At 52.3% G+C, this 22,802-nt stretch overlaps 1 protein-coding gene across 1 annotated transcript; it reads right to left on the bottom strand.

The window, feature by feature from the left end:
* Window positions 1–1,490: 1,490 nt before the first annotated feature.
* LOC311632001 (inter-alpha-trypsin inhibitor heavy chain H4-like) lies at window positions 1,491–22,798 on the bottom strand. Its single transcript, XM_084902941.1, has 24 exons — window positions 22,755–22,798; window positions 19,535–19,657; window positions 18,148–18,308; window positions 17,182–17,286; window positions 16,886–17,048; window positions 16,653–16,763; window positions 16,020–16,148; window positions 15,239–15,355; window positions 14,818–14,986; window positions 14,608–14,733; window positions 14,259–14,440; window positions 13,997–14,182; window positions 7,036–7,175; window positions 6,625–6,779; window positions 6,292–6,306; window positions 5,993–6,046; window positions 5,419–5,547; window positions 4,883–4,942; window positions 4,636–4,662; window positions 4,428–4,547; window positions 3,499–3,673; window positions 2,523–2,677; window positions 2,305–2,401; window positions 1,491–1,872 (listed from the first exon to the last, which is right to left on the bottom strand). Exons 1-24 carry the CDS (start codon window positions 22,770–22,772, stop codon window positions 1,797–1,799), a joined length of 2,793 nt encoding a protein of 930 aa, XP_084759067.1. The 5' UTR covers window positions 22,773–22,798; the 3' UTR covers window positions 1,491–1,796.
* Between the last annotated feature and the right edge of the window lie 4 nt (window positions 22,799–22,802).

The following is a 22,802-nucleotide window of genomic DNA, read 5'->3' as shown; positions in this document are numbered from 1 at the left end:
AAAGTCACTCTGACTCCTCTGCTGTCGTACAACCCCCAAGCCCAGCCCAGCACAGCCCAGCCCAGCCCAGGCAGAGGTGTTTCAGAGGGTGAGCTTGGTGTGGGCCATGTCTCTCATCTTGGTAGGTGTGTCAGAGCTGGCCTCACAGCAAGTCTAACAGAGGCACCAAGGCAGCTCTCTCGTCTCACAGCAACAGTCTGAGACCCTTGCCAGCCAACCAGGCAGAGGGAGAGGCAGATGGAGTGTGGCTGTGCCTTTGGCAAACCTGCTGCTGGTTCCCACCTATGGGCCTCTCTTCTGACTCCTCTAGAGAGACTCACTCAGTCAACACCCTATAGAGCTCAAGAGCTGGGAAAAGGCTTTCTCTGATGATCCGCTTTGCTTCCTCTTAACAAGCAAATGAGCTCCTTTTCTGCTTTCCTCTGGCTGTGGGGAAGCTCAGAGCAAAGTTTTGTGCTGCAGCTTCAACACTAGGGTGTCCCCAACTGAAACCCCATCCCTGCTCGGCTCTTGTCTTATTCCCATGGGCTTTGTTTAAAAAAAAAGTGTGTGTGATTTAAAATCCTCACCAAGAATATGTTTTATCATTCATTTATTTATTTACGTATTTATTTATTTTTAGACAGAGAGGAAGAAAGAGAGAAAGAGTAACATCAATGTCAGAGAGATGGGTTGCCTCCTGCAAGCACTCCAACTGGAGATCAAAGCCACAATGCAAGTATGTGTTCTTGACTGGGGACTGAACCTGCAACCTTTGGTGTACAGGGTGATGCTCCAAACAACTGAGCTACCTGGGCTATAAATGATTTTTAAGTACGCTCTGACTGTGCAGGAATTCTGGCATGGATAGGAGAGGATTTAGAGTTGGGCACCTGGTCACCTCCATGGAACAGACACTTCTTTCCTGGGATGAGGGCCTCATGTCTGTCCCCTGTATTCCAGTGCTAGCTCCTTTCCAGGCGCGGAGCCCAGGTGTGAAAATCAAATTGCATCATGCAAGCCCCATTGGAAAGCTTGCTGAGAACTTCTACCCAGTTCACTTTTTTTCAATAGAGGTAGAAAGAGTCAAAACTGGTTTTCATGCTCATAGCCAGTTTGGCTCAGTGGATAGAACATCATCCCAAGTACTAAAGGTCCTGGCTTAGATTCTAGTCAAAGGTATGTATCTTGGTTGCAGGGTCGATCTCAGGTCCCAGTCAGGGCTCGTGCAGGAGGCAACCAATCAATGTGTCTCTCTCACAATGATGTTACTCTCTGTGCCTCTCCCCTTCCCTTCCACTCTATCTAAAAATCAATGGAAAAATATCTTTGGGTGAGGATTAACAAATGACATGACATGACATGACATGACATGAAAACTGGTTTTCAAGGAATGAAACTGAACCTCTGCTCTCAGAGGATGTTTTCCAGCCCTAGACCCCAAGCTGGGGACTGGAGTGACATACTACATGGGTGGTTCAATCTCTAAATCTTAGTTTCCACCTTATGAAATGAAAGGAGTGGACCAAAAGCTCCTCAGGGACCTATTGGCCACAGGCCTTTGTGGGCTGATAATGGGAAGATTCTAATGTCACATGATGCTAAGTGTTCAGGGGGAGGTTCTACAGCCCCGGTGTTTGGCTGGATGGAACCAGAGACGCCCACTCCCTGATTTACACTGCCTTCCTTTATTTGTAGTAAGTGGCACTCCCCTCCCCATCACGAGACCCAACAGGCGGCTCTGGTCACAGATGACAGCCATTTACACACAGTGGGGTGGCATGGGGTGGGTGGATGAGTGGGTATAACTCCTGCCATCAGGAAAATAGCTCGATAGTCCAGCAAGAAATCTCTGTTCCCGGGGTCCCCTCTTGGTAATCCAGCTTGAGCTCTCTGGGATAGACAGACAGATAGACAGATGGACATGCAGGTGGTTAGTAAATCTCAGGTGTGGTGGGAAGAGAGGGAGAGAGCTGGGGATGGGCAAGTGGAAGGTGGGGTTTCAAGGCCCCTTAGAATTCCCTCCAGCACAGGCTGACAAGGTCCTGTCACTCAAGGGCACCCGGTTGTCCAGGGTCCAGGGCTCTGTGACTTCAGGGAGTTTGCTAATGCCCCCAACTCACCCTGAGTGATCTCTGGCTGCGGTGTTTTCTGTGGGTCTGAGTTGACCATTTTTGTGGGTCACACTGAGGGCTGGGTCACACACGTCTAAAGCATCAACCTTTGACCTATCTTTAGATCCCAGGTACGAGCAGGGGAGTGGAGGCCCCCAGGGACCAGCTCTCAGCCTCCTAGTCCCAGCCCTGGCCTGTTTGCGTGAGTCACCTGGTGGCACTGTAGTCAAACCCATGAGTCCTCAGTGTTCGCTTGCTGTCATCTGTGGCATCTGGCGGCCCCCAGAGCACGCCCTGGTAAAAGCGGCCTGAGAGACAAAGGGTGGTCAGTGAGGGATGAAGACACGGGGGCTGGGAGACACACGGCACTGCCTGTGCCCAGGCAGAGGTGGCTGAGGATGCCCTGCGCCGGGGTCATGGGCAGCATACCAAGGATCCCGTCGACGCGGCTGGAGAAGCGGTCAGTGTCCCGCAGAAGCAGCCGAAGCCCCTGCCCAGGGCCGTCCCAGGACAGCAGGCCGATGGTCACTTTGTCTGGGCTGCTGAGCAGCAGGAGCCCTGCCTTGTCCATGGTGATCGTGAGGCTGTGGGGAAACCCAGGCTCCTGAGAGCAAGATAGGCATGCAGACATCCTCAGGGGACCCTGGACGGTGGGGTGGGGTGGGGTGGGGTGGGTGGGGCAATCCCTGTTGTGGCCTTGGGTGGGAAGTCCATTACATATTCTGAGCCTCAGTTTTCTCCTTAGCAACAAGGACCAACATTAATTTAATGACATCTGGTGATCCCAGCATTTCTACAACAAAATAACGGTTCCTTTCCCTCTGTTTTCTTAGATTTGATTCCCCACAAATTCCTTTGATATGATTCTGGGGGTATCAGACACACTCTGCTGGAGCCACTTTGTCATATTCCTCCATTGGATATGTGCTTAGCCTCTAACTCAGGCTTGGGGTGATTCTCCCCAGGTATGAGTGAGGAAATTGAGGCTAAGAGGGTCTAAGCAGCCTGCCCAGGATCACACACGATTAGCAGCAGTGTGGCTCCAACCCACATTGTTCCCTGCACAGGAGAGTGCCCTGGGTTAGGTGTGAACATTCTGATGGAGAAGCCCACAACTGGTCCCCCTCGATGTGCCAGGCCACCCAGACCTGCATGTGTGGTGGCCAATGAAAGGTCTGTGGGGTGGATGTTTGAGTGTAAGGGTCAGTGCTCAGGGGCATGACCGTGGGTGCCCCCCCAGAGAAAAAAAGGTATGGCTCTGCCCAACAGGTGGAGGCAGCCAATAGCTGAGGACTCATGCCCTGCCCAAGCACTTCATCCCGAAGCCTGTGGCCTCAGGCCACCGGAAAGCACTGTCACTAACGTAGCCTGAGACGTCACTGCTGGTACCCAGCCTGCGGCTTACCCAGGCATCACCACAAACCGCGTCTCCTTCCATTTGTACTCAGAGCTTCTTCGGCCCCTAGTCAGGACCACGTGCTCAGGGGACACATGGACCTGCAGCTGGGGATTCTTGAAAGTCACCTTGATCCAGGAGAACTGGGCCTCCTCCATATTATACTCCGCAGTCACAGCGACATCTGAAGGAGCCCAGAGTAGAGGTCAGAGACAGGGCCTGGCTGGGCACTGGCCTGCACAGGAGGCGCTCTCTGATTATGTCCCCCAGGACTGTCCTTCACCAGCCCCCTCCTCCTGCCCTGCCCCCAGCATTCCCTCACACTGGAGTCTGGTTTCCATAATCTTTTCTCTCATCCCTTGGTTGCATTTGACTTGGGAAGGACCACAAATCCTCAGTGATGGACAGGTTCAGATGAGCCCTCTGAGAAGGGAGATCGTGTCTGAATCCAGGAACCGTTAGAAAGCGCTGTAGAGTGCCTGGCCCTGAGCTAGGTGCCATGGCCAAGACGGAGTTGGAAAATCAGTGGTCCTTGCCCTCAAGGAGTAAAGAGACTTTAGGCCTGGTGTGTGGATGTGGGAGACTGTGTGTGAGCATCCCTGAGGGTTGTATGTCCCCATGTCTGACATGTTACCGTAGCTCAACCAGTATGACCGTTCTTTCTGGTCAGCACTCTCCCTCCTCTTGCCATTCCACTCCTGCATACTCTCTAAGGTCCCACTACTATCTTTCAGGGCTCTGGGCTTCTGCCAACCTCTGACTCTCCCTAGATAATCCCCGCTTCTCTGCCAAGGAGCAGTCACTGCTGTGTGACCCCATGCAGCCTCATATGCCCCTCCCTCAGCCTGGCCTCCCCTTCTGGGCTTTTGCCTCTAGGTTGCTTTGGGCACTGCCTGCCTGCAGAGGGTTTCTCTGGAAGGTGACTGTTCAGGCCTCACCTTGGTCAGGGTCTGAGAGCAGGCGTAATGATGGCCCCGCGGTGCGCTTGATGTCCACGCAGACCTGGTCCACGCTCTGCCCCGGCAGAGGCAGGATGACGGTGGGAGCCTGGATGGGGGCTGGGGCAGCAGATGTGGTTGCTGGGGCAGGTAAAACAATCTGGAGGGCAGCGATGGGAAGGGGGGCAGAGGAGGGCAGGCAACTTACCTGGTGGTGGGGCTGTAGGGCTTGTTTCTGAAAGAAAAAGTCTTTGTTTAGGCATGCCCTTTCAAGAGTTGTGGGCCCGTCCAACGGAAGGATGGGATAGTGTATGGGTGTGGCCAGGGTTCCTTCTCCACTTCAACATTGAGAAACCATGTAACAGGTTCCAAGAGATTCCCAGGGCTCTCCCTACCCAGGGACTCCCTGCTCTAGGGCCATAGTCAACTTCAGGGAATCTGGTCTGGCAACCTACCTTTCCTTGTGTAACGTGGATTATCAACCACTAAAATGGAACCACCGGCAGAGAGAGATGCTAGTACAGGAATAGCCAGAAACGGAAAGGGAGAAGGTAGTCAGGATTCAGAGCATTCAGCATCTCCTCCTCCAGCCATCACTGCCACCTGCAGCCCCGCCAAGCTCCAGCCTGGGACCCCTGCCCACATACACCCAACCCAGGAGAGCACACTTTAGGAAAACACTGAGGAGACAGGGTCCAGCTGGTGTTGTGGGTGGGTCTCAATCCAGCCTGGAGATCAGAAACAGATCATCGGGCCACTCACGGCTTTGGGAATGGTGGGAGCCTTCCCTTTCTAGAAGGTTCCATGCTGAGCCAGCCTCCAGAGTGTAATGGGTCTGGTTCAGTGAAATACGTGACACACTACTTCATGTCAAGCCCCACAGCAACTGTCCCTGGTCTGTGCCCAGCCCTGAGCAGGGTGCTTGCTCCCATCCAACTCTATAGGCAGGCTTACCTATCCCCTCGAGGAAATGAGTCAGAAAGTGGCTTACCTACCCCACTTGGTAGCCTCGGATCCGGATCCACAGTAGAAAATGGATAAATATAATGAGACGGAATAGGTCCAAGTGGTCCTCCTCTACTGCCGGACAGGTCATGAACTTCAGTGTGCAGGGAAACTCCTGCTTTAGAAACATTGACACCTGCAGTCTTTGCTCAAGCGGAGTCATGGGTCCCCACCGCTAGGGCTCTGGGACCCACCCCGGGAGATGGATGTAGAGAGGACAGATGGCTCCTTTCCCCACACCCACTACTCTGAGAGCCTCTCCCCCTACAGCCCCGAGAAACTAAAAGCTGGGAAAAGGAACCCTTCTTGAACTCCTCCCCGCTGGGATATCGGTCACTTCAAACTACCTTGTCCCCTGAGGTTTGGCCAGGGTTCTTCTGCCAAAACAAAACGTCCTGCATGGCTGTCTACTAATCACACACACTGAACTGAAACCCAGCCCAGCCACCAGCCAGGTGAGCCAAGCAAGCCACTCACCCAGACTCAGGGCAGAGCCCAGCCTGTGGCCAGGGTCCAGGTTCTGTCAATCTCCCCTCCCACTACCTCCCCTGCTTAGATACCTGGTAATTTGGGCCCTGTGTGTCCCATGGCTCGATGTCTGAAGACAGTGCGACCTGCAAATCAGAGAGACCTGAGGGTGCATCCAGCTGGATGGGGACTGTGCCCCTAGTGCCCAGAACAGCCAATGTCTGAGCGAACTGGTGACTAAAGGACCAATGTGCTTGGGCAGACAAAGCCCCCTCCTGGCAGCAGGCTGGGCTGGAGAGGCCTTGGCCGGCAACTTTGTGAGACTGGAGTCTGAGGTCCTGATACAGCCACCCATCACCAATGCCAGCCTTTGTAGGTATTAGGCCCTTACCTGATGGAACCTTTTCTGGATAAAACAAAAAGAAAAGAGAGAGAAAGTGAGTGAGAGAGGGAGAGAGATACCATCTGAGTACTTTTCATACATTTGAAGTGCTTATTTAAACGTTGCTTCCCAACCCCAATACTACACAGCTGCAGTGCATTTGGGAGGGTCAGGAGACATGGCCTCAGTTTTCTCAACAATGAAATGGGATGCATTTCCTGGGGTCCTGGGGGTGTGAGTGGCAGGGTTAGGGTCTTGGTCAGGATGTGGGGGAGGGGCTGGGGAGAAGACTGGGTCCAAACTCTGCTGCCACAGAGGCTAGGAGCCCACTCTCACACCCACCACTTTCCACGGGCTTCTCAGCAACTTGAGACTGTTCTTGGCCTTCTGGTTTGGTGACCACCATGGACGTGAGGGGGGTGACAAAGCTATAGTGGAGCGACAAGTACAGAGCTTGCTTCTCTAGGACCTTCTTATCAGTATCGGACGCGGAAACCCTGCAGGAAGAGAGAATCAGAGGCCCAGCTGGTCCCTGGATGCCTAGCTCCATTCTCCCTCCTTTCCAGACCTTTGGGGATGGGGGGTGGGATCCCTACTTGGAGAGTCTGGAGCTCAGATACCACACCATGAACCCCCTCTCTGCATACGTAGATGCCCAGGCCACCTGTGCTGTCCCACCCATGAGGATCTTGGGAAGACAATGAGGCCGTGTGTGGCCGCCCCAGCAGTCCTTAGGGGATGCAGGCCACCCACATTCGCTCCAGCAGTTGATGGATGGTCAGGTACGCCCAGAGTCTCTCCATGAAGCCGTGGAAGATGTACTTGGGCCTTCGGAACTCCTCCTCCTGCTCTGCCACCTGGGACTCCACTTGGAATGTGATGTTCTCCGTGGGCTGGAAAGAGGGGCCAAGCCAGGGGGCAGCAGTGAGAGCCTGAAGCCTGCACCTGGCCTGGTACATCTCAGCTTTCCATGAGAAACCTAGTTGGGACTGTGCAGGTTTCACGAATAGGCTTTCACAACTGAATTCCCTTCGAATATGTGGGGAACAGGGAGGGAGTGTAGGGTTGTAAGGAACTCATCCACAGAGCCTCCAAGGATGAGAAGGACATGGATAGAAGGATAGAAACTATCACAGGTGCAAAGCCAGGAATCCAGATCACATGCAGCTTTTGGGAACAAGTAAAATGAGGATGGGATCTGGGCCCCAGGCCAGTGCAGAAGCAGCAGCAAATGCAGTTTAAAGCAGAAAAGGTCCAAGAGGGCTCACCCCAAAGATGGAGACTCTGGGGACAGAGTCAAGTGCCTTCCCCAGCAGTCATGGCAGAGTTGAAAAGAAAACTAAGGCTTTGATAGGGTTTGGACCCCATGTACTCCATTAAGCTGCCCCTTGACCAAGTTGGTGCCCTCTGATGGGACCAGGCACTGTCCAGTGGTGATAGAGAAGCATGTGCCCAAGTTTCAGGTGGACTGCAGCTTCCTTTCTCGGCCTGCGGCCTTCTGGTCTCAGGCTGACCTGGACAGCAGCCTGGGACGTGGGGCCTGCGGGCAGAGGAACTCCAGCCTTTCCTGTCACAATTCCCCGGTGGCCAAAAGCCTTTGCAATTTGGATCAGACCCCAACCCCGCTGCTAGAGACGCCCTCCTCTGTCTCTCACCAGAGCCGGGCCTCCCACACCTTTGTCTCCTGCAGGCCACCTGCACAAATGCCCTATCCACCTGCACAGCTATCTATTTGATGCTTTTCCTTAAGTGAACTTTAAATAGACTAACACTCTCCACTTGGCCTGTCCCAAGCAATACAACCAGGGAAGTTGTACATCTGAGGTTGGAGTTGCATTTCTCGGGAGATACATTAGGATAAATAGGTGGTTATTCAAACAAAGGCATGTGTGACACCCCCCCCCCCCCACCCACCCAGTCACCCTGGATTCCGCACTTTGGGAACTCCCAGCCTCCAGGACAACACCAGCAGCTAACATGTGTGGAATGTTTCCCTGGGCCACAGGTTAATCCCACGGCAGTCTCATAAGGTGGTAAGATGACCGATTCTCCTTTTCACACGGTAGGAAACGGAGGCATGGGGAGATTATGTGGAATCCCCAGGCCTCACCCCTCGGACGTGGCAAAGAGGGGTGGAAGCCAGGCTTCTGGTCAGCTGAATGCACTGCTCATTGTGACACGTGCTACTTCTCTGAGACTCAGCCCTGGTCGCAGCGTGCCCGCCTGCCATGCATGCCTGAAACATTCCTCCATCACTTCACCATCTGGTTCTGCTGCCTCCTACTCATCCCACAGTGGCAGCTGAGTCCTGTCCAGGAAGCTCTCCCGGACCTCCAGGTCATGTTGGGGCTCCAGTGCTGCTCCCAAGTCCCTGGGTTCATCCTCTCAGCCTCTGGGTCTTTCCTTGTGTGACGATTTACCCAATGCCTCTCCCATGAGGGCAGTATCCCTAAGGTCCAGGTAGGTCCTGGCTCACAGAAGGTGCTTAGATTCTCTTTGTGGAATGTGTGGTCCCCTGTGGCACAGAGGCAGGGATAATTGGGCAACGAGAGGGCACCATGTGATGAGCTGGGGTGAGTCTTGCTTGGGCTGCATTGGGCCCTAGGGCACATTGGACCTCAGTCTGCTCATCTGTGAAGTGGGAGGGATGCTAAAAGCAATCTCAGAGGGCTGGTGGAGGACAGAGGGGATGTCAAACCCGGTGCCCAAGGGCACAGCAGCAGCAACACAGACTGACTACGGAGTGCCTACCATATGCAGGTAAGCTCAGGTGCTCTCAGGAGAATCAGGACATTATCTCATTGAAACCCCACCACCAGTGAGATCCAAGATGGTGGCTTAGGTAAACACACATAAACTGCTGCCGTGCACAACAATTTTAAAACTACAACTAAAAGACAAAACGTCTATCACCCAGAACCATGGTAAGGCTGGCTGAATGGAAGCTCTACAACTAGACTGAAAGAGAAAAGAACATTTAGGGCACAAGCGCTGAAAACAGGTGTGGGGGCATGCATGTGATACGGACTGGTGGTGGATCCTGGCTGGCAGAGGGCATTGCTTTCTTCAACCCGAAGAAAGACAAGCTCCCAATCTCTCTGAAATCCAGTTTCTGGAAAGAAGCTGGACTGTATGCCATCAGGTCGCAAAGTGAGGGTGGCTGGCTTGCAGAGCTGCGCACAAGAATAATTGTTTGATGTGCTGGGGCAGGAGGTGTGGGGATGCAGTCAGAGACAGAGCCGGCTGACTGGCAGCCATTGCTGTTTGTGATGCCCTGAGACTCCACCCTGCACAATTTACACACCCAAGCTCCAAGCAGCGGCTTTTGCATATGAATGGCTTTCTCTATTGCCTTTTAACCTATCAAACTTGCAACCTGGTGCAGACAGCTCCAAAGCCTCCAAGCTTCAAGCAAGGAGAAGTCTGTGGTTCTCGGTGTAGCTCCTGTAGGGTGGCCTCAGACAGTAGCTGAACTGCACACCATTGGAGATCCAGAAGCCAGTGTATCTAATGGTCAGTGTGAGACACCAAATTTCAACTCCTCTCACCATAAGTGACACATTCGGGAGGTGGACTAAGTGAGCACCATAGCCTCATTGAAACAAGGCCTGCACCATAATCATGTCTCCAGCACAGCAGTTCTTCCATTATAGACACAGTGGGTCCTCACAGCCAATTGGTCTGGAGGTCAATTCCTCCCAATGCACCAACAGCAATCAAGGCTTAACTACACCAAGACTTTGCACTTAGCTCACAAAGGGGTGTACCAAGAGCAACTACCATGGGTGATTGGGAAAGGTGAGCTACTGGCCCCTATAAGTCACCTACCACACAAAGCCACTCCATCAACACAGGGAGGCAACCAATATGCGGAGACAGAAGCATGTCGCGAATGGGAGAGATAGAGAAAAGTAAACTATTGGAAGAAACAGAGTTCAGAATCACATTTATAAGGTTACTCAAGAATCTTCTAAAAACCACTAAGAAACTTGAAGAAACCTTCAAGGACCCTAATGAGAATACCAAAAAAAAAAAAAAAAAAAAAAAAAAATGAAAAAGGACCAGTCAGAAATTAAGCATACACTGTCTGAAGTAAAGAATACACAGAAATTCAACTGTAGTTCAATGTACCTCAAGAGTCAAACCAAAGATCTGGAATATGAGGAAACAAAAAACACCCAACCAGAGAGGCAGAAAGAAAGAAGAATCCAAAAGTGTGAGGATAGTGTAAGGAGCTTCTGGGATGGCTTTAAGCATACCAACATCCGGATTTTTAGGGTGCCAGAAGAAGAGAGAGAGCAGGATATTAAAGGCCCATTGAAAGAAATAATGACAGAAAACTTTCCCTACCTGGTGAAAGAAATGGACTTACAAGTCCAATAAGCACAGAGAATCCCAAACAAGAGGAGCCCAAAGAGGACCACACCAAGACACATCATAATTAAAATGCCAAGGGCAAAAGACAAAGAGAGGATCTTGAAAGCAGCAAGAAGAAAAACAGTTAGTCACCTACAAGGGAGTACCCATACTACTATGAGCTGATTTCTCAACAGAAACTATGCAGGCCAGAAGGGAGTGGCAAGAAGTAATCAAAGTGATGAATAACAAGAACCTACAACCAAGATTACTCTACCCATCAAAGCTATTATTCAGATTTGAAGGTCAGGTAAAGAGCTTCACAGATAAGAAAAAGCTAAAGGAATTCATCACCACCAAACCAGGATTGCATGAAATGCTAAAGGGTATTCTTTAAGAAGAGGAAGAAGAAAAAGGTAAAGGTAAAAACTATGAACAGTAAAAAGACATCAAATACATACCTACTAACAAGGGATTCTAAAAATCAAGTGAATAAAAAATCTGAAAAACAGAATGGACTGGTGAATATAATAGAATCAAGGGCATAGAAAGGGACTGACAATTCTCAGGGGGAAGGGGGTCTGAGGGGTGCGGGAAGAGATTGGACAAAAACCTTACACATGTGGATTGGAGAACCAAGATGGCGGCATAGGTAAATGCCTAACTGCAGCATCACACAACAATTTCAAAAAAATACAACTAAAATACAAAATGGACATTATCAAGAACTACAGGAAAGTTGACTGACTGGAAATTCTACAACGAGAAGGAAAGAGACAACCAGAAGGAAAATCAGAGGAGCTGTAAAAGCGCGCGTGGGGAGAGGACAGAGCCGGAGAGGAGGGGGAGGTTGAGTGCCTGGCTGGTATTCCATAATGGAAAGGAGATAAAAGCTCTGGACTGTGCTGAACCCCAGTTCCAACAGCACTGAACCCCAGTTCTGGGCGAGACCCTGGGAACCCAGGCTCATACGGAGAAAGTTTGGGCTGTAAGGCAGAAACCCAGGGGAGCGGCGAAAGGAAGTCCCAGAGGCATGCACGTTTCGTGTAGAGGACGGACTGTTGACTGTGCCGCTGGATTGCCCTAGCAGGAAGGAGACAAAAGCTCCAGACTGTTCTGAACCCCACTTCCAAGTGCACTGAACCCCAGTTACGGGCTCATTGGGGGAGAGCCTAGACCACATGTGTCAAACACAAGGCCCGCGGGCCAAATCCAGCCCGCCAAGCCTTGCAATGTGGCCCGCACCGCGCTGTCATCACTGCACTCCTCTGTCAGTTTATGACATTGTCAGTTTATGACTGTTAAGTAAACCATTCGGCCCGCGATTTAGGCTGGATTTTAGATTTTGGCCCTTTCTCTGATTGAGTTCGACACCCCTAGCCTAGACTGTTTAGTAGCAGAGGAAACTCGAGGGCACCTTTCACTCAGAGGTGCTTGTAGCGAGGACTGAAGGACACTGAGGAACACTGAGACTCAGGAACCTCATAGGGTGGGGCTGACAGTAAGCCAAGGCTGTAGTCTCCACCCTGAAACTCCACCCCACCAAGCTGAGCACAGAGGCTTTTGCAATTTTCCAAGTCTAGTCGAATAAGGCTGTCTCGTGGCATAGACACAGCTGATCCTCACAGCCAATTGGCCTGGAGGTAAGTTCCTCCCAGTGATACCAACAACAATCAAGACTTAACTACATCAAGGCTGTACACACGGTCCACAAAAGGGGGCAACAAGAGTGTCCACCTCAGATAACTAGGAGACTGACCCACTGAACCATATAGGACACCTTAGCACACAAAGTCACCCTACCAGCTCAGGGAAACTGCGAAAATGCCCAGACAAGAAAACAGATCACAAACGAAAGAAATGGAGGTCCAAAAAGTGACTGGATATAGAGTTCAAAACCACGCTTATAAGGTTTTTCAAGAATTTCCTAGAAAAGGCCGATAAAATAAATGAGACCTATGAAGATATGAAAAGGGATCAACTAGAAATAAAGAATACATTGTCTGAAATAAAAAATATTATTCAGAGTCCTAAAAACAGAATGGAAGATCGCAAGAATCAAGTAAAAGATTTGGAACATAAAGAGCCAGAGGACACACCTCCACAGAAGCAAGAAGACAAGAGAATCCAGAAAGTTGAAGATAATGTAAGAAGCTTCTGGGACAACTTCAAGCGAACCAACATCAGAATTATGGGGGTCCCAGAAGAAGAGAGAGAGCAAGATACCAAAAACATACTGGAAGAAATAGTGACAGAAAACTTCCCCCACCTGGTGAAAGAATTAGACCTACAAGTCCAGGAAGCACACAGAACCCCAAACAAAAGGAATCCAAAGAGGACCACACCAAGACACATCATTTAAAATTCCAAGAGCAAAAGACAAAGAGAATATTAAAAGCAGCAAGAGAAAAGCAGGTTGTTACCTATAAAGGAGCAACTATACTATTGTCAGCAGATTTCTCAACAGAAACCATACAGGCCAGACAGGAATGGCAAGAAATATTCAAGGTGATGAATAGCAAGAACCTACAGCCAAAAATACTCTACCCAGCAAAGCTATCACTCAGAATCAAAGGCCAGATAAAGAGCTTCACAAATAAAAAAAAGCTAAAGGAGTTCATCACTGCCAAAGCAGAATTATATGAATTGCTGATGGGGTTCTTTAGGAAGAGGAAGAAACTAAAGATAAAAATTATGAATAACAAATACGTAACTATCAACAAGTGAATCTAAAAACCAAGGGAATTAAAAAAAAATCTGATGAACAATATTAACTGGTGAATATAATAGAATCGGAGGTATGGAAGGCGAGTGAACTGATGATTTTTGGGAAAAGCGGAGTGGGGGGTGCGGAAAGAGACTGAACATAAACTGTGCACCAATGGATGAGGACAATGGGGTTGGGAAAAGGGCAGAGGGTGGGGTAGGAACCTGCAGGAGGGGAGCAATGGAGGGAGAAAAAAGAATGAGGAACATTTGTAATAATATGAATAATAAAGATTTATTAAAAAACAAACGAACAAAAAAAAACACACCTTACACCTGTGGATGAAGACAGTGGCAGGGGAATCAGGTGGAGGGGAGTTATGGGGGGAGGGGGAGGAAGGAACACCTGTAATAATCTGAACAATAAATATTTATTATATAAAAATAAAATAAAATAAAATCGTTATATAAAGAAAAAGAAACCCCACCAGCAGCCAAGCAGTGGGGACTGAGGTCATCCATGGTGGCAGAGGGCACTTTGGAACTTGCCCAAGGCAGTCGGCTGGAGTCTGACAGGGCTGGAGTTTGAACCTAGCCCCTCTGAATGCCTGCTGCTCCCACCCTTCCACACCAGGAAGCCGTCCACACTCACCAGCTTCCCGCTGACTTGGGCTGAGAGCACCTCAGGGCTCTGGGCCTGGAGCTTCCCGGCCACAACCATCTCGGAGCCCTTGAAGAACAGCCGGAAGTTGTGCTGCGTGACTTCCTCCACAACACTGCCAGGGTACTCGAAGGTCACAGTGGTCAGCAGGGGATTGGCCACCTCCTGGTAGAAGTCCTGCAGAGTGGGGGGTGTCACCAGGGCCGGGCAGGGTCATCCCAGACTCACCCAGCCCTCAGGGGGAGGCTGGCACCTGCAGCTGCAGGGCGGAGTCCGAGTCCTCGTAGATGCGCCGAGCCAGGCCGCCGTTGTCCAGCGCCAGCTTCTCCAGGAAGGCGTAGCTGACGTCGAAGCCAAAGCCCAGGCAGAAGAGGCTGTACTGACCGCCTATGGCCTCCTGCACATTCTTCTGGATCTTGCTGGGGTTGGTCTCGCCTGGACCCAGCGTTTTGGGGCAGGGGTGAGAAAACAGGGATTTGCTCAGGGGATATTTGGAATCTCAGAGCCAGAGAGGCCTCAGGGACCCCTCACTTCCCTTGAACCACTTGCAGCCCCAGGGATGCCCCCTGGGCAGTGTGCCCTGGAGTTGCACTGTGCCTCACCCATAGTGGGGTCGCCATCAGTGAGGAGGAGGAGAAGGGACACGCTCCCTGAGGGCAGCTGCTCCTCCCGGGTGGCTGTCTCCAGCAGCTGCACGGCCATCAGCATCGCATCATTGATATTGGTTCCTGAGGGACACACACTCTCAGGATGCCTCGCAGGTGGGGTTCGTGCCCAAGGTCCCCATCCTGCAGGGCTGCTCTGGTGCTCACCTCCATGGGCCTTGAGGGTGTTAGCATATTTCGTGGCCTCCTCCACATTCTGGGTCGAAGCTGGCACCAGAGATGGCTTCCACTGGGTTGCCTCCCTGCTGAAGGTAATGAGGTTGAAGTGGTCTTCGGGCCTGAGGTCCTCTAGGATCTTGATGAGGGCTTCCTGAGTCTGGTCAGGGGAAGGGGAAACAAGGTCAGGGGGTCCTCCTTAGGGTTCATGTGCCCTTGGGCGGCACCCCCAGGCCCACACCTGCAGTGGGAACATGGTGAAGGCCCCAGTGTCAGGAGCAGCTCTGACCTTGGTCTCTGGAAGCCTCCTACCCGGGCAGATGGAGGGGGGAGGGTCTGCCTGCTAGACCAGAGCTGACGGTGTGAGGCAGCTGAGAGTTTTCAGGGCCCTGCCCTGGCCTATGGTACCCACCTGCCGGATTTTCTTGCCCATCATGGAGCCACTGGTGTCAATGACGAAGATCACATTCTTGGGTATCATGGACAGACCCTCTGGGGCAAAGTAGTGCACAAAGTAGCCATTCTCGATCTATGACCAGAGTGAGACACACCCCAGCTGATGAGAGCTACAGCCCTGCACTGCCCACCCTTCCTCCTCACCCCAAATCCCCGAGCCCCATCTTCTTTTCATTTAAGGTCCTCAGTCACAGTCCCACTGCTAACCTCCTGTAGTCCATGACATCTTTTTTTCCTTTAAAACTTTATTGGTGAAAGTATTACAGATGTCCCAGTTTTTCCCCATTGGCATCTTCTAGTCTGCCATCCCTCTCCAGTTCTTCACCACCCTATTGTCTGTGTCCATGGCTTATGCATATATGTATATAAGTCCTTTGGTTGGTCTCTTCCCACTCACATTCCTCACCATCTCTTAGGACTCAGTGGAGCTACTCTTTTGCTGAAAACTTCCCTGCTATGCACGACCCACTAGAACTCTACTTTGCCTGCTATTTGTTTGAATAGCTGAGGCAGTTTAGAGACAATAAACCTACTTTAGCAGATGAAACTTTTCTGCTTCCGAAAGGGAATTCTTTCAGGGACAGCAGAACTAAACTGTGTGTTTTCTGTCTGTTGCCCTTGGTGCACACTGACCAGTAGGAGCCGTTTTTTTTGGCTTTTCTTCTCCAACAGCCAGGCTCAGGCTCCAGAGGATGGAGGATTTCCTGGATATTCTGCTCTCCCTGAAGCCCACGCACCTGAAGGGAGCCTCCAGAGAGGGTGCGGTTCACATCATAGCGGACGATGAAGTCGCCATCCACCACTGTGTCCTCTTGCTCTGCAGACTTCTGTTGCTGGGACAGCGTCGGCTTGAATCGGATGTGAGCCTGGAGGAAGGACCGACTGGGCTGATGTTGGGAACAGCGAGGTCATGCTCACATCCCTCACCCCATCTGAGAATCACCCAGGATGAGAATTCCACCTTATGTCAAATGCCAGGGAACTTTCTCTCAGGCTGGGCTGTCAGGTGGGCTGCCTCAGTACAGAGGATCTGTGTGAGAGAGGAGCTTCTGCTCCGGAGCCATGCCAGCAGAGCCTGGGCTCAGGATGTGTGTGATCCAGCCTCCAACCTTCCCCCTGGTCCTGGGACCCTCAGGTCAGTGTCCTCTTCCTGGAGCCACAAACTCAGGTGCAAACCAGCGCCCCCCCCCTTCTCTCTAGGCCTTGCCCTCCTCATCTGCCACATGTCAGTGCGGACACAGACACCACAGAAGCTTGCCAGCTGAGAAATACTGCCAAATTGTCCCGCTCTCTGTAGATCCAGCTCATCTGGCTGGCCTGAAGACAGGCCCCTTGGTACCCATACTTCCCACCCACTGTGGCAGGCCTACCTTGGTCTGGTTCTGCGAGACGGTGAGGGCCTCTGCAAGCTTATTGGTCATGAAGGTGCTCTCTGTCTCCAGAAAGCTGATGCCCTGAGGCTCGAAGATGTGAATGTCCATCTGGAAGAAGAAATGGGTCACGGGGTTAGCCAGGAGCCAGGCCTGGGCCTCTCAGGAAGGTCTCCATCCTCGGCAGCACAGGGTCCTCTAGGAGGCTCCTGGGAGGAGGCAGCTCTGGGTACCTGCAGGTGCTTGACCAGCTGCCGGGGCTGGACTTTTAGCAGCAGCTCATACACTCCCAGACGCCGCTTGAGCAACTCCTCGTACACCAGCTCAAAGGTGACCTTGGCAGCGGGAGCCACGCTGACCGATACCTGGAACTGCTCCATCTTTCTCCCAGTGGCCCTGGGGGAGGAGGGCATCAGGCCTGCCCCTCCAGACCAGGGAGGGTATGGACACTGGAGGCAGAAGCAGAACTAAAGGCAGGGACAACTTCTGCCCCACCCCACTGGGGTCTCCCACACCCCCTTGGGCTCACTTGACGAGGCCAGCGCTCTTCCCCCTGGCCACGGCCGCACTGTACTGCTCCTGGGCTGCATCCTTCTCCTTGATGTTCCCTGGGTAGGTCACACCGTCAATGATCCTGGGGTGGGAGAGTGGGTGCTGTTCATAGTCTGGTGGAACTCTCTCCAATCACCTCCTCTTCCAGGGAGCCTTTCTGTGACTTGATGTGCCTCCTGGTAGAGTGACTCCAACCTTTACCAGATCTCACCCATCTATTATGTGCCTACTGTGTACAAGACTGTGCAGGAGCCTGGGTAAGGGTGGGCAGCCTCTGCAAGGTGTGCCAGGCCTTCATCTACCCTGAGGCACGCACAACCTAAGAGAATATTCTTTTTACTGAACCGACAGGAGAGAAAGGTTGCAAAGGAGGCAGGGCTGCGCTAAGTTCTGGTCTCTCCCTTCTGCTCTGGCCCCACATTCCAACTGCCCCTGCCCCTCACAGACTGTCCCAGAGGAACCTGCCCACCACCAGCAAGTGCTTTCTGAGCTGTGTGTGCACCAGCCCTGGGGCCAGCTCTGTGGGGCAGGCTGAGGAGGAGGGAGATGCCAGGCTCCCCGGCCAGTGGTAGACACAGGGCTAAAAGGCTCGAACCCTCTTCCCACCAGCACAGGGCAGGGAGGAATGCAGAGGTTGGTGGAGCGAGGGGTGAAAGGAGGAAGGGATGGAGGGACAAATGTGATATGGATGAAGATGGAGGGAGGAATGGGGATGGAGGAAGAGATAGGAGGAAGGGAGAGCTGGATGGATGAAAAAAGGGAGTGGGGGGTGGCTGGAACATCTCTGAGAATAAGTTCCTGATAAAGCCTCTGGTTCCCTGTGCTGCCTGCAGATGCACACAACCTCATGTCAGGAGGAAGTCCTCTCTCCTGAGGGACATGAGGAGAGGGGATGGCAGTGCTGGTTGGAGAGAGACGCATAGGCCGGCGGGAAGGCACCTACATGGAGAAGTTGGTGATGAAGGCTTTCTTGGGCAGCTCTATCTGGAAGGTGGCCTCCTGCATGGAATCTGCTTTGTTGACCACCCTGCTGGTGATGACCGTGTGGGCAAACCGGGAGGAGACCTTGGAGTCCACAGTGAGGCTGTAGATGTCGATGGCATTCTGGAGCAGTGAAGGAGGAGCGGGGGAACTATCTCAATGCCAGCCATGCCCGTAGCAATGCTTTTCCAGAGCCTGGCATCGACCTAGGTCCCAAACCAAGCCTGGCCCGACCCAACTGAATATGGATGGCTCAAGCAAAACCCTGTGAGGCATTTCACATGTGGATCTTTCTCTCAAATAAGAGGCAGCTCTGTGCTCCATTCCCCAACCTACACTGACAGGGGCAGGGACCAGTCTGTCAACACACAGAGGGTGGAAGGTGGAGCATGAGCCCCAGAGTGTCTGTGAGTGGACTCCCACTTTTCCTGATCCTGATTGGGATCAGGAAGCTCACGGGCTAGGCTCTGAACAGTGTAAGAGCAGCAAACAAGTCCTTTGACTTCTGGCAACCAGAAGTGGAGGAACACAAGTCCTGCCAGTCTCCACAGGGGCCTCCAGGAGATGGGAGAAAAGAAAGGAACCAGGGTCCAGTCTCTAAGAGCTGGGAATGTTCTTTGCCCCCTTTCCCTGCACCCGTGGGCCCCATCCCCAGTTGCCTGCACTGCAGCACAGGCTCTTTCCCTGCAGAGACGGTCGGTCCCCAATTCACCGACCCAGGCACTTGCTCTTTGACCCAGGTCTAAGGTTCACATATGCTCACATAAGAAGCCTTACACATCTCCTGCCAATCTGCATATGACACACTATGCAGGCTCCGTTCACCTGCACACACAGCCTAGCAGAAGTGGGTATCTGGCTGATTGGCTTGTTACACACGTGAGTGTCTGCTCTGTGCCAGGCACGGTACTAAGCACTTCATAGTGTTACAGGTTCCATTTCCACAACAAACCTCCAAAAGGGGTCTATTATTATCCTGCTTCACAAATGAGGAAAGGGAGACAGGAAGCATCAATACCTTGAGGCCATTCAGCCAAGGAGTGGGCGAGCTGGGCTCACCATCCCACTCCTACCTCCCCCCACTGCCGGCCTCCACGCGAAACTTGCTAACCTGTAGTTCCCCACCTGGAACATGGGAGTAGGATCACCCCTTCTAGGGAGGAGGGAGAGGGAGAGGAAGATTCTATAAAGCCCTGGGGACATGCCTGGTGGAGGATCAGCACCATATTTTTGCATACACACAGATCTGTGCTCATTCGCACACTCACCCTCACACAGGCTCTCACTCATTCACCAGCTCATACCACTCACACTCTGGTGCGCACACAGGTACCCAAGGCACCTGCTACCTTTTGGGCATGGGTGGTCTGGAGGACAGCCAGCAGCGGCAACAGGACCAGCAGGATGGCACAGTTGCGGACAGAGGCTGGGGGCTTCATTTGGGCCCAGTGCCTGGCAGGCTGCTTCTCAACCTGAGAGAAAGAGGGGAATGAATTAGTAACCTGCTTGCTGCTCCGCCCCTCCGGGGGCAGGTCCCAGAAAATTGGGATCTACAAGCCAAAACCTGCAGTGGACTCAGATAAGCAGGCCAACTGCAAGTGTCCTGTGGACCTTGGCTGGGGGCAGACACATGTACAATAAGTCCTAGTGTCATCAGGATAGGTTCTTGGAAAAGGAACTTTAAGTGAAATGGCATATACCTGAGAAATAAGCTCAGTTCCTGTGGCATATTTCTGGTTTCAAAAACATCACCAAACCTCTAAAAAAATAAAATAAAATAAAATAAAATATTCCAAAATTTTGAAGTCAGCTTGAGCTTTACATATATTTAAGAAAATTTCATAAAGATAGGTTAAGATCATGCTTTTCCAACATACTTATTCCAGTTTAGGGTGTTGATGCCCAAAGCCTCTCCCAGCAGCTCAGGGTGTAAAAGATGAGACCCCAACCTGGATGGGACACCCACATTAGACTGGAATGATGGAGACACACAGGCTTATCTCACATGCACATCTTTGGGATGTGGGAGGAAACCATGCAGAAAACCCACAAAGACATGGGGAGGACATGTAAACTCCACACAGTGGCCCCCTCTAGGAATCGAGTTTTTCTTCATCAACATTATAAACCAAACAGGTTGAATAAAAGAACCTTATTCGAGGACCTGCTACACTAGGAAAGGTAGGCTTAGGTGGGAGCTAGGTATGGGCATACCTTCTGAAAGGTCTAGAACCTTCCCAGGTCACTATTACCCTTTACACCAGTTGGTTCACCAACAAGCACCCTGGGGTATGGGGACACAACTGGGAGCCAGCCCACTCTCCATAAGCCCAGCCTGGAGGAGAAGGAGGCATGGCTGGGAAGAGGAGGGCGGGAGGAAGGAGCCTGCAGGCCAGGTTGGTGTGACTGGGCAGTGTGGCCCTACAAGCCCTGAGCACTTCTTGTGATGTCTGAGAGGAGCAAGATCTGCTGGGGTCAAGGCAGGGTGGATCTGCCTTATTCCTGGGGTGAGAGAGGCGGGGCCAGAAGACCCTTTCTCTCTCCTGGGGTTCAGGCCCCATTAATCTAGCCAGGACTCTGACTTCAACTCCAGCAAGGCCCCAACACAAGACCTGCACTTTAGCAACACAAACCGAGAGCCAAACAGGTGCTAAGCCTTGTGGCCCAGAGGCCTCCCTCAGGGGACTTTACTGAACGAGAGGAACAAACAAGAAGGGACAGAGCTCCTGAACAGGGTTAGTCAGTGTGCTGGCCTGTACACCCGAGTGACCTACATGGAGGCAGTCATGCCAAGGAGTCCATGAGTCATGGATTGAAGGAGAAAGGCCAGATGGCTTCTCCGTCAGCACAAGGCAGTACCTTGTCATGAGGGAGGCCCCAGGCCTGGTGTAAGATTACCAAGGACTTTAGATTTTCCTTTAATAAAGTTGAAATGCTTTTTATAAAACAATTGGTTTTAGAGGAAGGGAGTCAGGGAGGAAGACAGAGGGAGGAAGAGGGAGGGGGAGAGAGAGAAATGAAGATAGAAAGAGACATCGATGTGGGAGAGAAACATGTATCAGCAGCCTCCTGCAGACTCCCACACAGGGGATCAAACCCACCACCTTTTGACGACTCTCCAACCAACTGAGCCATACCAGCCAGGGCTAACGTTGAAACGCTCTTAAAACAAATAGCAATAAAACAAATAAAACACAGCTGGGGCGTGTATCCCCAGTGGCTCAGGGAAAGCCTAGCTCCTGGGCCAGGAGCCACAGATGGGGTAAAGATGCTGCAGACAAGTGTGGCCAGGTGCCACATCCCGGGCTGGGGAAGGAGGACTCCATGGCACTAGCTCTGGGGAGAGAGAGGGGCAGTTACCTTGGAACCCTGGGCAGTGACTGGCTTACAGTCCATGACACTAGCTCTGGGGAGAGAGAGGGGCAGTTATCTTGGAACCCTGGGCAGTGACTGGCTTGCAGAGGGCTGGAAAGGAGTCTCCTCCATCAGTCCTGCCGTGGCCAGCGGCAGTCGCATCTGGCCCTGGGAAAGGGCATCCTGGACACTGGTGCTGTCTGTGGCTGCTCCCCTTCCTTCTGGGGACTCCAGCCAGAAGCCTCGTCTGTGTGTGTAACGGCACCTCTCGCCCTCTGGCTCTGACACGATTGGCATTACACAGGGCACATACCGCCTTCTACACGCTGGGGGAAGAGCCTCCCCAAGGAGTCCAGTGAGCTGGCCCAGGCCCTGTCCCTCAGAAGGTCTGCTCCCTCAGGGCAGAGAACACAGGCCCAGCCTGGAAACAGCTATATAAGGAGGCCAGGCCAGGCCAGGGCGTGGGAAAGGCTCAGAGCCGCCAGCTCCACCTGCCCATGGGACAGGCACGGCTTCCCTACAGGCACAGTCCTGAGCCAAGCATGGGAGCCCATGCCCTGCCAGTCCAGCCCTGGACTGTACAAGATTTTGCTGTGACAGCTGGACGGACCTCCGTACTTCCTGAATCTGAAAGCTCCATGCACACAGGGGACACTGCAGCCACCTCTCGCTGTTCACTGAATTAGAGGAAAAAATGACACAAGCCCAGAACCCAGGCTGCCCAAGGCGCAGGCAGAGCTGTGAGCATAGCAAGGGAGGGTTCACCTGGAGTTGGAAGAGTGGGGAGTAACTCAGGAAGCAGACTGCCACTGGCCACAGGAGCCTCGAGTGGTTTTGACTTTGAGGGATGGGAGATGGTGAGAAGGCAGAGCAAGGGTGCGGGGGCGAGGGCCTGCTAGGTCTCTGGCTCTTGCAGAGGCTTGGGGTCTTTTGAAGCATCTCACTGGCTTCTGTGGAAGGCAGCGGGAGGGGGAGCCCAGGCCCCACCAGTTTCACTCTGTACATGTGGCCTGGTTAGTGCAATGGGCCTCAGCTCAACTCTCCTGTCAAATACAAGAGGGAAACTGAGCTCAGAAGAGAGATGGTCTAAGGTCACACAGATCAGCACCAGATCTCCACACTCATGGCTCTTTCTAGGGTAGAGCAGTGGCAATAGCACCTCAGGATCACGTAGGTCCCTCCCAAAGACATGGACTGGTAAAGAACATGCCCTACCCCACACGTAGGGGCCATGCCAGTTCCAAATAACACTCTCCAAATGCC

Source organism: Pipistrellus hanaki (genome assembly GCF_964339955.1).
Source record: "Pipistrellus hanaki genome assembly, chromosome: 13".
Classification (NCBI taxonomy): Eukaryota; Metazoa; Chordata; class Mammalia; order Chiroptera; family Vespertilionidae; genus Pipistrellus; species Pipistrellus hanaki.
Note: the sequence above shows the minus strand (reverse complement) of the source record. Positions and strands in the feature narration are given on the sequence as shown.